Source organism: Xenia sp. Carnegie-2017, unplaced genomic scaffold (assembly GCF_021976095.1).
Source record: "Xenia sp. Carnegie-2017 unplaced genomic scaffold, XeniaSp_v1 HiC_scaffold_16, whole genome shotgun sequence".
Lineage (NCBI taxonomy): Eukaryota > Metazoa > Cnidaria > Anthozoa > Malacalcyonacea > Xeniidae > Xenia > Xenia sp. Carnegie-2017.
This window is the reverse complement of record NW_025813469.1, coordinates 12,879,328-12,892,810: the sequence shown is the minus strand read 5'-3', so window position 1 is coordinate 12,892,810 and position 13,483 is coordinate 12,879,328. Positions and strand designations below refer to the sequence as shown.

The following is a 13,483-nucleotide window of genomic DNA, read 5'->3' as shown; positions in this document are numbered from 1 at the left end:
AAATGAACGAATCAAGGAAAGAAATAAATTGTGTTCAACAAAATCTTTCTACAGTGACCAAAGAAATGATGGAATCGAGGAAAGAAATAAATTGTGTTCAACAAAATCTTTCTACAGTGACCAAAGAAATGATGGAATCAAGGAAAGAAATAAAAGATGTTCAACAAAATCTTTCTGCAGTGACCAAAGAAATGATGGAATCAAGGAAAGAAATAAAAGATGTTCAACAAAATCTTTCTGCAGTGACCAAAGAAATGAAAGAAATTAAAACTGTTATGTTTCAAATGTTGGAAAAGATGAATATAAATGAACCGCTTGTTCAAACATTACCATCATCAATTGAAATGGTGATGAGCTCTGTAAAAGGTGATATTTTGGTTGCTGGAGGTTACCCACGTGGTTCCTCAAGTGCTGAAATATTTTCATGGAAGGAGAAGAAATGGTTTAAGATTGCATCAATGAAAAATGCGCACAGCAATGCTTCAACATTTATTTATAATGATAATTTATTTGTTGTTGGAGGAGAGAACTGCAAGTCAATAGAGACTTTGAATTTTAAACAGTTTCCTTTCACATGGAAGACATTTCCTGCAGAGCTTCCTTATGAATATTGGGGTCATCAAACTGTTGTTTATAAACAACAAATCCTTTTCATTGGAGGACAGATTTATTGGAAAGGAGCATCAGATTTGATCAGTGAAATAAAGATTACTGGTACAACATCTCATGTTTTAAAAGAGTTGTGTCATATGCCTGAACCACGTTGGGGCCATGGAGCTGTTGTTGTTCATGATAAAGTTCTTATTTTCGGAGGATTGGGAAAAGATTGGCAGGCTTTGTCCAGTGTTTTGGAGTTTGATCCAAGGACTCTTACATTTAAGGAAATGCCTCCATTACCTTATCCATTGACTGAAATGGCAACAGTTCAATGGAGAGATCAAGTTGTTCTTCTTGGAGGTAATGATGGAAGAGAAGCATTGAACAGTGTTAACATGTATGACAGCAAAAAAGGTAAGATTACAGTCTTACCATCCATGTTGGAAAAGAGACGTGGGTGTTGTGCCGTTATAACAGATGATACAATTGTTGTCATGGGAGGTGTGAATGATAAAGGTAATAGTCTAAATTCAGTGGATTGTTTTAAAATGGGAAAAAGTTCTTCATGGACACATCTTTCTTCAATGAACGAGCCACGACACTTGTCTATGGCCGAAGTTTTACCTATTGGACAAAAGTATGTATAAGCAAGAAAACGTTCATCAAACGTAATAACTTACTAAAAATTTATGTAGCTTACACTTGATGATAAATATGTAAAGTTAAATGTTGAAAACTTTAAAGCTTGTCGAGAAATTATTTCTCCACTAATTCACTTTAATGATATATAAACTGTATATTGCAAGTTGTATCATAAAATACTATATACAGCACACGTCTATCACAAACATTGCTCACCGATTAAGAATTATATATTTACACGTTATTTATATAAATGGTATTTTTCAAATATATTACCTTGTTTGCTTACATCATTAACTTATGCGTTGAATTTGTTTTGACTATTTCCAATGAAATATATAAAAGCAATTTTCTTAGAGACTATTTACATGGAGGTACGGTAACCCCATTAGTGGTTATCCCAAAACAGTCACCCTACGTAAATATGTTTCATAAGTAGCGTTCACATAATGCGCTAGCACCCAGTGGTTTACCCCAATAACACTAAGTTCAATGAACTTCTTAAAACTACATCAAACTAATATCAATTTTCGTTATTACTGCCATTATTATTATACGCAGCAAAATTTAAAACGTGACATACTTTATATGCATTGTAAAATTGCAAGAATTTGGAAACTTCACCATTACTGTAGGTGACTCATTTAAGATTTGTCTTGATACTTGTACGAAAGCAATGTGGTAAGTTTCTTGCTATTAACTGGCTAAAATGACATAAATATGACAAACAATTATTAAGCTTCAACAAAATTTTGCATTTCTAGTTTCCACTTACAATGAAAAACTGGAAATTTTATGTCTGAGAACTTTGTATTCTTGATATGAACTGACGTCATCAATAATACAGTCCATGTTTAGGGCTGTAACTGCTAAGTATTTCAAATGAAAATGCGATAGGTGTCGTGGTTGAATTTCAATTTTGAGGTGTGCGAAATTGGAATCTACGTATGAAAGTAATAAATAGATGGCAGCCACTGGAATGGTTTTCAAAAACAATTATTTCGAAAAATTTTCCAAGATGAAATTTTGCAAAAATAAAACGAATATCCTTCGTTTCATTTTTGTTTTGCAACAAAAAAAACAAGCTCGGAGTTCTAACTACAGAAACTTGATACTAAAACCTAAATACATCATTACAGAACGAAACTCGAAGTTTAAAAAATATAAACCAGCCTCTGCTGGTCAAAACAAAATATCACCTCAAAGATCATATGTTGAAGACAATAACAGAAAGTTGAGCCAAAAGGATTCGAGGTGTTCGTTGTCGAAGATCTTAAAACGAAGAGTTATACATAGTAGGTGGTGTATAATATGATTGAAAATAAAGATGGTGTAAACAAGTTAGGAATACCTGTTTACAACAACTGGTGCTTCTACTGTTTTTCCCAAAAAGTTTTGTACACAATCCCACTGTAATATAAAAAAGTAATGAGCTCACACAAGAGATATTTTTAATACCATATAAGTACATTAGTAAAACATACATCTGAGTGAAATATATGTAAATACCTTGGTACAGGGATTGATTTCAAACTGTTCTTCTTGTCCTAAATCAACTAGACAAAAGATAAAAAAGGGTACGCGCATTGTAAAGACAACATGTATAAACATACACTTCTCTATGACTGTCTACAGTATAACATACACTTCTCTATGACTGACTACAGTATAACATACACTTCTCTATGACTGACTACAGTATAACATACACTTCTCTATGACTGACTACAGTATAACATACACTTCTCTATGACTGACTACAGTATAACATACACTTCTCTATGACTGACTACAGTAAAAAATACACTTCTCTATGACCGACTACAGTATAACATACACTTCTCGATGACTGACTACAGTATAACATACACTTCTCTATGACTCACTACAGTATAACATACACTTGACTGACTACAACATAGCGTTTTTTTGATTTCTTACCAAGTTCACTCTTTTGAGGACGAGTAATGTTGATGACAAACTGACAGCGATGGTACCTATATCATAAAATCCATATTTACAATCATTGCGAGCATTCAAAATCCATTACATTAGTCAAGGCAAGGTAATTTATACAGACTACGTGTAAGTCATTCATGATTATTAATATTTTAACATAATGATTAATTAGTCAAGATATTTGACACACTAACATGTTGAAATTGTAATGACCAGGAAAGTTTGTGTGTAAAATCATTTTCTTTACTTTATGAGATGACGCATCGAATAAAATGTCCTACAAAAGAAATAAAATACTAAAAACCCTCCTAGAAAGAACGCCATTTCGACTAATCATTTTTAACTCTTAGTTTCATTGTAGGGAGGGGAGTAAAAAAGGTTTCAAGAGTTTCTCAGGATGGCTTGCACATTCAACTCTCCAAATCGAAGAAAATTTCTTTAGAAGATCCAGAGAAGGTTAGAACGTTTTACTAAAAATATATTTCCATTTCATAATACTCTTGAGCACATCCCATTGAAGATTTAGGAATTTCTAACCAAGAGCTTAGTTGAAAAAGTATGTTGAATTTGAAATGAGCCTTTATGATTTATTTTAACCTACGCGTCTGGAAAACTTTTCTTCGAAATATGACCATTAACAAACACAGAGAGATATAAACAACTTCACCCCTCTCTTCTCGATGACCCTGGGTAAATGTAGTTGACATGTAACCTTTCTCTCTCCCCGGCCTTCCCCACAAACATGGATGTATTACATAAAAAAGACGCTTATGATTCAGAACATGTTTTCAACAATAAGTAAAAGACAAGATCACAGGATGAAAGAAATTAAGCAAAATTTACTCTTCAATTGTTCACAATAGGAAGTAAAAGGCCCAAGACTAAAATTCACGACTTACCACACCAAGTGTAAAGTAGTTGAAGAAATAGTCGGAGCTATTTGATTGATCAAGTTTGTATGTATAGGGAGAATGGATACGCATCTAGAGAAAAAAGATGGAGAAGACGATATTGCTATAATGCACATAAAAAAACATCAAAATTATTAATCGGAAATTATAATAAAAAACAGCAGTAGTGTATGCAGCGTTACAGTCAAATAAACAAAATAACAGATTTTAAATCGATAATACGAGAAGGTATGGACAATCGAATGTAAGCCCAAGATTAATATCGGGATTTTTCTGTACTATCGCGAGATTACATAAATCACGCGTGACTGCCGTAAATTTTGTTGAGCTATTTCTCAAAACACTGTTCTCCAGTAACACCTAGTGAACGCCTGATAGACGTCTTGCAACCAAATAAACTGCTTGAATGCTAACTAAAAAAGCTTCTTACGTCAAAGCCTCTACTGAAACTTTTGCTAAACATTCACCTTATCTTCAGCTTTATAAAATACTTTACAAGGTGAACCAAAACACGTCATGACATCCTGAAATGGAAAATTTTGTACAAATTATTGTTTTTCAGTAGCTTCTAACACACTAAAGCAAATGGTTTGAGCCCGGGAGTATCGTTACATGTTTGTAAATGTAGATCGTCCAGGTTAGTATAGCCCTGAGAAGGACTGTTTTTGTTGTTGTTGACTGACGTTTCGACAACCTTAGCGGTAGTCATCTTCAGAGTCAAATGAGGAGTAAACGTCAGGTTAGCCGTATTTGTTATCTGGTTCTTACGTCATTGTATTGTGTGTACAGGAAATGTGTATTGTCATTGTGAATTAGTGTGAATTATTGTCAAGTGAAATATTTTTAGTTGTGATGTGTGATTTAGGTGTGATGTTTTTCGTTGTAATGTGTGGGTGTCAATTGTGTATTGTCATTGTGAATTAGTGTGAAGTGTAATGTTTTTAGTTGATAGTTTGTTTGTATTGTGAATAAGTCGTTTGTAAGATGCCGGTAATTGCTGTGATCTGTTTAGGGGGGTTTGTTCCAAGTTGGTATACCAACTTTCGAACGTAAGCCGTTGTCTATAGTCAGTACTGTAAGTAATGCATTATGCCGAGTCGCAGTCAATGTTGTGCTTTGTGATTCGTTGATGTTCGGCAATGTGATTAGTTTTGTCTTGTTTCTTAGTAGCTCGTTTGTATTCAGTAAGTCTTATGTTTAAGTTCCTGCCACTTTCCCCGATATAGGAGGCGTGGTAGTCGGAGCAGTTTATTTTATAAACTGCACCTTGTCGTTCGTTGGGTTGTTCTTCATCCTTTATGTTCGTTAGTACTTGTCGTAACGTTGTGATTGGTTTATGTGCGACACGTATGTTGTATGGTCGTAAGATACGCGAGATAGTCTCAGACGTACCTTTGATGTAAGGTATCGTTGCTGTTGTCACTGAGTTGTTCGTTTCGTTGGGTTCGTTGGGTTTGTAAGTGCTGCGTTTGATAAAGTCAGAGTTATAGTTGTTTTTGTCAAAAACACGTTTGAGATAGTTGTTTTCGTGATAAAGTAAATGGTTTGAACCCGGGAGTATCGTTACATGTTTGTAAATGATGATCGTCCAAGTTGGTATAATCCTGAGAAGGACTGTTTTTGTTGTTGTTGACTGACGTTTCGACAACCTTAGCGGTAGTCATCTTCAGAGTCAAAATCTTTTTAATGTTCTGATTGTGGTGGCTTTGTGTGATGTAGGGTTGTAAGATGATTGGTCTAGTAGTCGGTCAGTATGTGTTGGCTTGCAATAAACTGTTATTCGTAGTTTTTGATTGTCATGTTTTACCAAACAGTCGAGAAAAGGAAGAGTTCCGTTTTCTTCGACATCTTTGGTAAATTGTATGTGGCTGTTCTGTTTGTTGATGTGAGTATGGAAGTCATCAATTTTGTCTGCATGTAGTGCTGTGATTGTGTCATCTACGTAGCGAAACCAAAAAGGTAGTGCATGTTTGTAAGTCGTGAGCGCCCGTTCCTCTATAGATTGCATTACAATTTCAGCAACTACAACAGAAACGGGAGAGCCCATTGCTGTCCAATGTAATTGTTTGTAGTGTGTACCTTTCTACTGGAAGTAAGTCGAGGTGAGGCAGAGCTCCAGTAGCTCCATAATATCTTCTGTCGGTAATGGCGGTGCGTCCGTGGTGTTTGTAACGAGGGTTTTTGTACAAGTAAGTGCCAGATTAAGTGGAATACTGGTGAACAGTGAATTCACATCAAAAGACACTAGTACATAGTTGTCCAGTATTTGTTAATGAAAGTTTCAGTGGATTGTAGCTTGTGTTTTGATTTGTTTGCAAGTGGTTGCAGTGTGTCAGTCAAGTACTTCGAGAGTTCGTAAGTAGGCGAACACAGAATGATACAATTGGTCGCATGGGTATTTGTGGTTTGTGAAGTTTCTAACACACTCCCGAAAAGTATGTCAGTTCAGTAAACTTATTTACCTACAGGAGATCTATGCTATTGGAATAAAAGAAGAAACATTTGTTGCAAAATAATAAAGTCTACGTACTTGACATGTGTCTCCAAATGAAACCGTTCTTTCAACGACCTTTTTATTCAGGTCTGGTAATGTACCGAAACTGTTTCCTGAAGAAAGAAATTTTTAACGTATAGAAATGGGAAAAGATGATGAAAAATGTTTAAATGAAAAGTACTGAAATATATTTACTGAAAAACGTGACGGAAATTATATAATGACTTTGTAAGAGCGAGGTGATATTGAGTAAAGGGGATGAGGTAATGAGCAACGTTGAGTGAAGGTGTGGGAGAATGTTGAGTAAAGGGGGTGGGATAATGTTGAGTAAAGGGGATGAGGTAATGAGCAACGTTGAGTAAAGGGGTGGATAACGTGGTGGACAAGAATGAAAGAAGGGTGGGACAATGTTGAGTAAAGGGGATGAGGTAATGAGTAAAGTTGAGTAAAGGGGTGGGACAATGTTGAGTAAAGGATATGAGGTAATGAGTAACGTTGAGTAAAGGGGTGGGACAATGTTGAGTAAAGAGAGTGAGATTATGTTGAGTTGAAGAGGGTGAGATCATACTGAGTGTTAGTGACATCCATACCTTCTCCCACGAGTTTAAACAGAAGACCTGTTACTTTTCCCGATGCCCTCAAAACTTGAACAGATTCTGCATAGCAGTTACCATAGAAACATTGAATCGGCATTGGAGGGGCTCTATATAAAAAAAGAACATTGAAGAACTGTTTATACCAAAAACCATGACCAGCCGACAATTTAAAGAAATATAGTATAAAACAAATTCCAAAGAAGCAAGACATCTTGAGATTGCAAAATATGCATCAAAACAAGACGAGAAGTGAACTGTAAATTTTCGACTTTATTTCAAAGTGATCCTCAGACAGACAACATACTTGGTTTTGTTGGTCAAGCTGTTTCCACTATAGATGCTCATCTTTGAAACGACTGGTGCTCCAGGTCCAGAAGAAAACCGAAGTGAACCAAGACCATGAACAAAGTCAGGCTATAAACAAAATTTGTGGTGCATAAAATCTTGACAGAAAAATATTAAATACAGTTTAAACTATAACAAAGTTATGACAATCATGTCGGGAAAAACAAAGAAATACTTTTCATGTCTTTCACAGAGCACTAACATAGTGTAAATATTCAGTTTGTTGAGATTAAAATGAACATAAATTTTGCATAAACACATATTTAACAATGAAATTATAAAAAATGTTGGTTCAATGAAACAAACCTCAAATTTTGAGTCAATTGGAAAGGTAAACGAGACTCCTCTGAAAGTTAACTCGAACAACTGATGACTTGAATCATAAACTTGTAGATAAAAATATGGAAGTTATCATTGCTAGTTATTAATAAACACATCAATAGAAGGAGTGGCGTAGAAAACTCATTAGTTGGAGGGGGGGGGGGCAAAAATTCATAAGTGCATGTGTTAACAATGGACTTCAAATGAGTTTAATACAACAGAACATGCACATGTGTGCCTCCCCTCCCCCAATTATTGAGTTTGCTCTGCCACCGAGTGGAAGGTAAAGGATGTTTCTACCTCCAGGATGTGTGGCCCCAAATGATTGGTCGATCTGATCGATTGTGGGCTCAAGGTGAGGTGAGTTGAAATGCCCACCACTAGAATGTCCATGAAATACAAAAAAAGATTTGTTTTGAATAATGCAAATCTTACTTCGACAGCTTGTTAAAATGTTGAGAAAGGCATTTAATTGGATTGAAGGGACAAAAGTTTTCATCAACAAATGTGCAGGAAATGCATTCAAAGAATTGGGAATAATTATACAACCAACATGTTTATAGCTCCCGGTTAATTAGATAATTTTACTAATAAATTCATCACCAAATGAAGTAATTTTGGTTGTGTTGTTTTGTTTGAAATTGGTTCTGAAAGGTCTCTTTGTGGAGAACTCAATAAATATTATTTTTTATATTGTTTATGTTTGTAAATGTAGATTGTCCATGTTGGTATAGTCCTGAGAAGGACTGTTTTTGTTGTTGTTGACTGACATTTCGACAATTCTTTTGACTCTGAAGATGACTACCGCTAAGGTTGTCAAAACGTCACTCAACAACAACAAAAACAGTTCTTCTCAGTACTATACCAACCTGGACGATCTACATCTACAAACATGTAACGATACTCCCAGGTTCAAACCATTTACTTTATATTGTTTACATAAGAGAGTGTGGTCTATAATAACCAAAATAAAACAGACTTTACCAATATTTCAGTTTGACTTTCTTCATGTGATAAACTTCAATGATCTTAAAATTTTCGATAAAAATATACAATGTCATAATGTGGCGTGAACATGTTTCACATTAAAGTAACAGAGAAGACAACAGAAAGGTTGCGGTTAACTAACAACAGTTGAAATTTACCATTCAAATTTGTGCAGTAAATACCTTGAGTCTTTGATCTGATGAATCAAACTTTAAACAAATGCCATCATCTGGAAGTTTAAGGATGAGATCTACTGCCAGTGGATTCTGTAAAGACAAGAGCAAACCGATTAATAGACAATATAAAAACGATATAAAGTGAACAAAATTCGACTAAAACACAAATCATCGCCATACCGCTTCACTATAGATAACTTGTACAGACTTTATCACTGTACATTGTCTTTTTAATATTTGAACACACTGCGATACGGGCATTCCTAGGATTTTAACGTATTTCGAGGTTCATTGTGGATATCATATTTGCAAAAATGAAAAATCAACAACATTAAATACGACAGTTCTCAAACGTTCATATATTAAACTACCAAGAACAAATTCCCATTCTCCGTTGCCAAGGGAGCGTTCAGGAACAACCTCAAGATCCAGCATGATTCAGACAATCTTTACTGTAGGTTTTGGGGAATTTAAGAAAAAAAGAACGGCTGAAAATTCATTTGGCACATTGATTTGACATTATATCACCGTATTTACATCGCCATTTTCGTTGTTTTGATTAACACTTGGCAATATTGAGCGCATGCGTTGTAATTACTCCTGGCTTGAATATATCATAGAGATCAGTGAGATATTGTTTTCAATTATTCAATATTTCGTTTTATCAATTTCCAGGAAAAAAACATGTAATTCCCCGTAAATTGGAGAATAAAAATTCACAAAAATTAAAAAACTATATACCATTATCTAAAAACTTAATCATCACTTCATATAGAAGTTGCTCACCACTCCAACAGTTTATCATAAGTATCAATGGTTACATATACCTTAAACGTTTACATATTTAACTTATTTATCGTAAAGGAGTTCAGTCAGTTTTCTTGCTTATACATACTCTTGACCAAAGGGTAAAACTTCAGCAATGGCTTCTTCACGTGTTTCATTCATTGAAGGAAGATATGTCCATGAAGAACTGCTTCCCATTTTGAAACACTCTACTGATTTAAGATAATTACCTTCATCACTCATACCTCCCATGACAACAATTGTATCATCTGTTATAACTGCACAACATCGATTTTTTTCCAACATGGATGGTAGGACTGTAATGGTACCTGTCTTACTGTCATACATGAAAACACTGTTCAACTTTTCTCTTCCATCATAACCTCCAAGAAGAACAACTTGATCTCTCCATTGAACTGTTGCCATTCCAGCCAATGGATGAGGTAATGGAGGCATTTGCTTAAATGTAAGAGTCCTTTGATCAAACTCCAAAACACTGGATAAAACTTTGCTATCTTTTCCCCATCCTCCAAATATAAGAACTTTATCATCAACAGCCTCAGCTCCATGGTTCTTTCGTGATTCAGGCATATGACACAACTCTTTAAAAACATGAGATGTTGTACCTGTAATTCGTATTTCATAGATAAGATCAGATTTTCCTTTGCCAACAATGTGTCCTCCAATGAAAAGGATATGTTGTTTACAAACAACAGTTTGATGACCCTTACATTTATAAGGAAACTCTCCAGAAAATGTCTTCCAAGTCAAGGGTATCTGTTTAAGATTCAAAGTTTCCATTGACTTGCAGCCAAATCCTCCAACAACAAATAAATTATCATTATAAATGAATGATGACCCACCAGTGTTCATTTTCCATTGTTGCAATATTAAACCATTTTGTTTCCTTGCAAGAAAATATTTCAACACTCTTTAAGGAGCCTCCAGCAACCAAAATATCCCTGGTTACTACGTTTATCATTTTACTAATTGGTGATATCAATGTTTGATCTAGTTGCTTATTTATCTTTTCAAACATTAGAAGCATTGTGGCTTTCATTTTTTCCATTTCTTTGGTCACTGTAAAAAGATTTTGTTGAACATCTTTTGTAGGCACTCTTGATTCCAGCATTACTTTCTTTGACTCCATCAGTTCTTTGGTCACTGTGAAAAGATTCTGTTGAACATTTTTTATTTCATTTTTTACTTCCATCATTTCTCTCCTTGATTCCATCATTATTTTGCTCACTGCAAAAAAATTCTGTTGAACATTTTTTATTTCTTTCTTTGATTCCATCATTTCTTTCTTTGATTCTATCATTTCTTTCCTTGACTCCATCATTATTTGGCTCACTGTAAAAAGATTTTGTTGAACATCTTTTATTTCTTTCTTTGATTCCATCATTTCTTTCCTTGAGTCCATCATTATTTGGTTCACTGTAAAAAGATTTTGTTGAACATCTTTTATTTCTTTCTTTGATTCCATCATTTCTTTGGTCACAGTAGAAAGATTTTGTTGAACTTCTTTTATTTCTTTCCTTGATTCCATCATTTCTTTACGTATTTCAACATATTGACCACATACATTAGTAAATTTTCGATGCATTTCAGCCCTATCTTCATCCATTTTTCTATTTACTCGAATTATTTCATTAATTTGCATTTTGACTTTGTCATCTTGATCTTTAAAACTTTGTTGAAACATTTTTTTAATCTCTTCAAAGTAGTGAGAAGCAGTCTTTCTATATTCACATAACTCAGTTTCATGTTTAATCTTGTCTCGTTTGTTTATCTCCTTGTCACAACGCTCATTAGAACACAACACTGGAGCAAAGCCACAATTTTTAACATGTTTTTCAAGATCTTCCACATTTATAAATTCAGGACAACCACGATTAGCGTAGTTGCAATTGATCTTTAACTTAGAAATCATATTATTTATAACACGCGCTGGATGAAGGGTAGCTGCAGTCAAACGCTCTTGACATTGAGGACATCTTTGTGCATTAACTCGTAGATGTTCTTCAATACAAGAACGACAAAAGATGTGTTCGTTATGCTGACACATTCTGGCTTCCTTAACAACGTTGAAACAAATTGAACAATAAAAGTTTTCATCAACAGCAGTCTTAAATCTCGATTCTTCGTATCCACTTTCGTAATCATTTGGACGGACGGCCATTCCTCAATAGATTTACAAATAATTCAATATCAAAATTCCTTCGCAAAGAGACGAAATTATCCGATCAAAAGATAAACCAGCGAAACGTTAAAATTTATAATCGCTTTCATTCGTTTTTGGCCAAACGATGAAAGTTCATCGATTGAGTTCACTTGAGATTAGGAGGAAAACAACTCTGAGCTAGAAGCGACAAACCCGGAAGAGCGGAACCACTAAACTGAACAGAACCGCAACACCAAAAGGACCTGCCTCCTCTGCCACCCCACTCACCCCCATGCCATACGGTTTACGCATTGAGTTTCAAAATAATCATTAAAATGAATAAAACTGGAGCGCTATCTTTCCCTGTAATCAGGCCCGGATTTACCTTTGTTTGAGATACAGACTTCTTGAGGATATGGCCGGCTAGAGGGTAAAACAATACAGTATGACGTCTTTACTCGCATTGACCCAAAATCGCGCTGTTTGATGACGTCTGCTGTGCAATCTAGGTGGAGTGTCATCGAAATTGAGGCTTAATTTGCACTTCCTCACTTTCAATGCTTAAAACACTGATAAAATGTAGCGAAGTAATGTACCGAAGCTGTTTCCTGAAGGAAGAAATTTTTTAACGTATAGAAATGGGAAAAGGTGATGAAAAATGTTTAAATGAAAAGTAGTGAAATATATTCACTGAACAACGTGACGGAAATTAAATAATGACTATGTAAGAGCGAGGTGATATTGAGTAAAGGGGATGAGGTAATGAGCAACGTTGTGTGAAGGGGTGGACAATGTTGAGTAAAGGAGATGAGGTAATGAGCAACGTTGTGTGAAGGGTGGATGAAAGTAAAGGAGATGAGGTGAATGACAACAAGGGTGGGACAATGAGTGAGGGTGGACAAAAAGTGGACAAGAGTGAAGGGTGGAAGTGAAGGGTGGACAACGTGAAGGGTGGAATGGAGTGGAATGGAGTGAAGGGTGGACAAAAGGAATAAAGTGGACAATGGACAACAAATGGAGTGGACAAATGGAAGGATGGAATGGACAAAGGAAAGGATGGACAATAAATGGAAGGGTGGACAATGGAAGTGGAATGGACAAAATGGAAGGGTGGACAACGAGTGGAAAAGGAATGGAGGAATGGACAACGTGGAGTGAAGGTGGACAAAGTGAAGGGGACAATGGAAGGGGTGGACAATGTTGAGAAAGGTGGACAACGTTGAGTAAAGGGATGAGGTAATGACAACGTTGAGGAAAGGATGGACAATGGAGTGGGTGGACAAAATGGAGTAAAGGTGGGACAACAAGTGAAGGGGTGGACAACAGTGAAGGGTGGGACAACGTTAGTGAAGGTGGACAACATTGAGTGAGGGTGGGACAACGTTGAGTGAAGGGGTGGGACAACGTTGAGTGAAGGGTGGGACAACGTTGAGTGAAGGGTGGAAATGTTGAGTGAGTGAGTCATACTGAGTGTTAGTGTCATCCATACCTTCTCCCACAAGTTT

At 35.5% G+C, this 13,483-nt stretch overlaps 3 protein-coding genes across 5 annotated transcripts in view; all 3 read right to left on the bottom strand.

Moving 5' to 3' along the window:
- The window catches only part of LOC124436296 (phagosome assembly factor 1-like), an 81,185-nt gene extending 71,590 nt beyond the window's left edge, over nt 1–9,595 (bottom strand). For all 3 annotated transcript variants that reach the window (XR_006945286.1, XM_046986214.1, XM_046986213.1), the window contains exons 1-16: nt 9,400–9,595; nt 9,209–9,291; nt 9,035–9,118; nt 8,850–8,893; nt 8,166–8,245; nt 7,851–7,930; nt 7,504–7,613; nt 7,194–7,306; nt 6,640–6,716; nt 4,577–4,633; nt 4,098–4,181; nt 3,393–3,475; nt 3,181–3,236; nt 2,749–2,795; nt 2,591–2,649; nt 2,439–2,511 (exon numbers count right to left, since the gene is read on the bottom strand). Coding sequence is in view for 2 of the 3 variants with exons in the window: in XM_046986214.1 (XP_046842170.1) it covers nt 2,439–2,511; nt 2,591–2,649; nt 2,749–2,795; nt 3,181–3,236; nt 3,393–3,475; nt 4,098–4,181; nt 4,577–4,633; nt 6,640–6,716; nt 7,194–7,306; nt 7,504–7,613; nt 7,851–7,930; nt 8,166–8,245; nt 8,850–8,893; nt 9,035–9,118; nt 9,209–9,291; nt 9,400–9,463 (1,194 nt within the window). In the remaining variant the exon portion in view is untranslated. The remainder of the gene's footprint in view (nt 1–2,438; nt 2,512–2,590; nt 2,650–2,748; nt 2,796–3,180; nt 3,237–3,392; nt 3,476–4,097; nt 4,182–4,576; nt 4,634–6,639; nt 6,717–7,193; nt 7,307–7,503; nt 7,614–7,850; nt 7,931–8,165; nt 8,246–8,849; nt 8,894–9,034; nt 9,119–9,208; nt 9,292–9,399) is intronic.
- Nucleotides 9,596–9,660: 65 nt separating this feature from the next.
- On the bottom strand, nt 9,661–12,241 carry LOC124436295 (TNF receptor-associated factor 3-like). Its single transcript, XM_046986212.1, has one exon. It carries the CDS (start codon nt 11,994–11,996, stop codon nt 10,656–10,658), a length of 1,341 nt encoding a protein of 446 aa, XP_046842168.1. The 5' UTR covers nt 11,997–12,241; the 3' UTR covers nt 9,661–10,655.
- LOC124436105 (gigaxonin-like) lies at nt 9,914–10,615 on the bottom strand. The gene has a single exon (XM_046986033.1). The coding sequence runs from the start codon at nt 10,613–10,615 to the stop codon at nt 9,914–9,916; it is 702 nt and encodes a 233-aa protein (XP_046841989.1).
- Nucleotides 12,242–13,483: the final 1,242 nt, after the last annotated feature.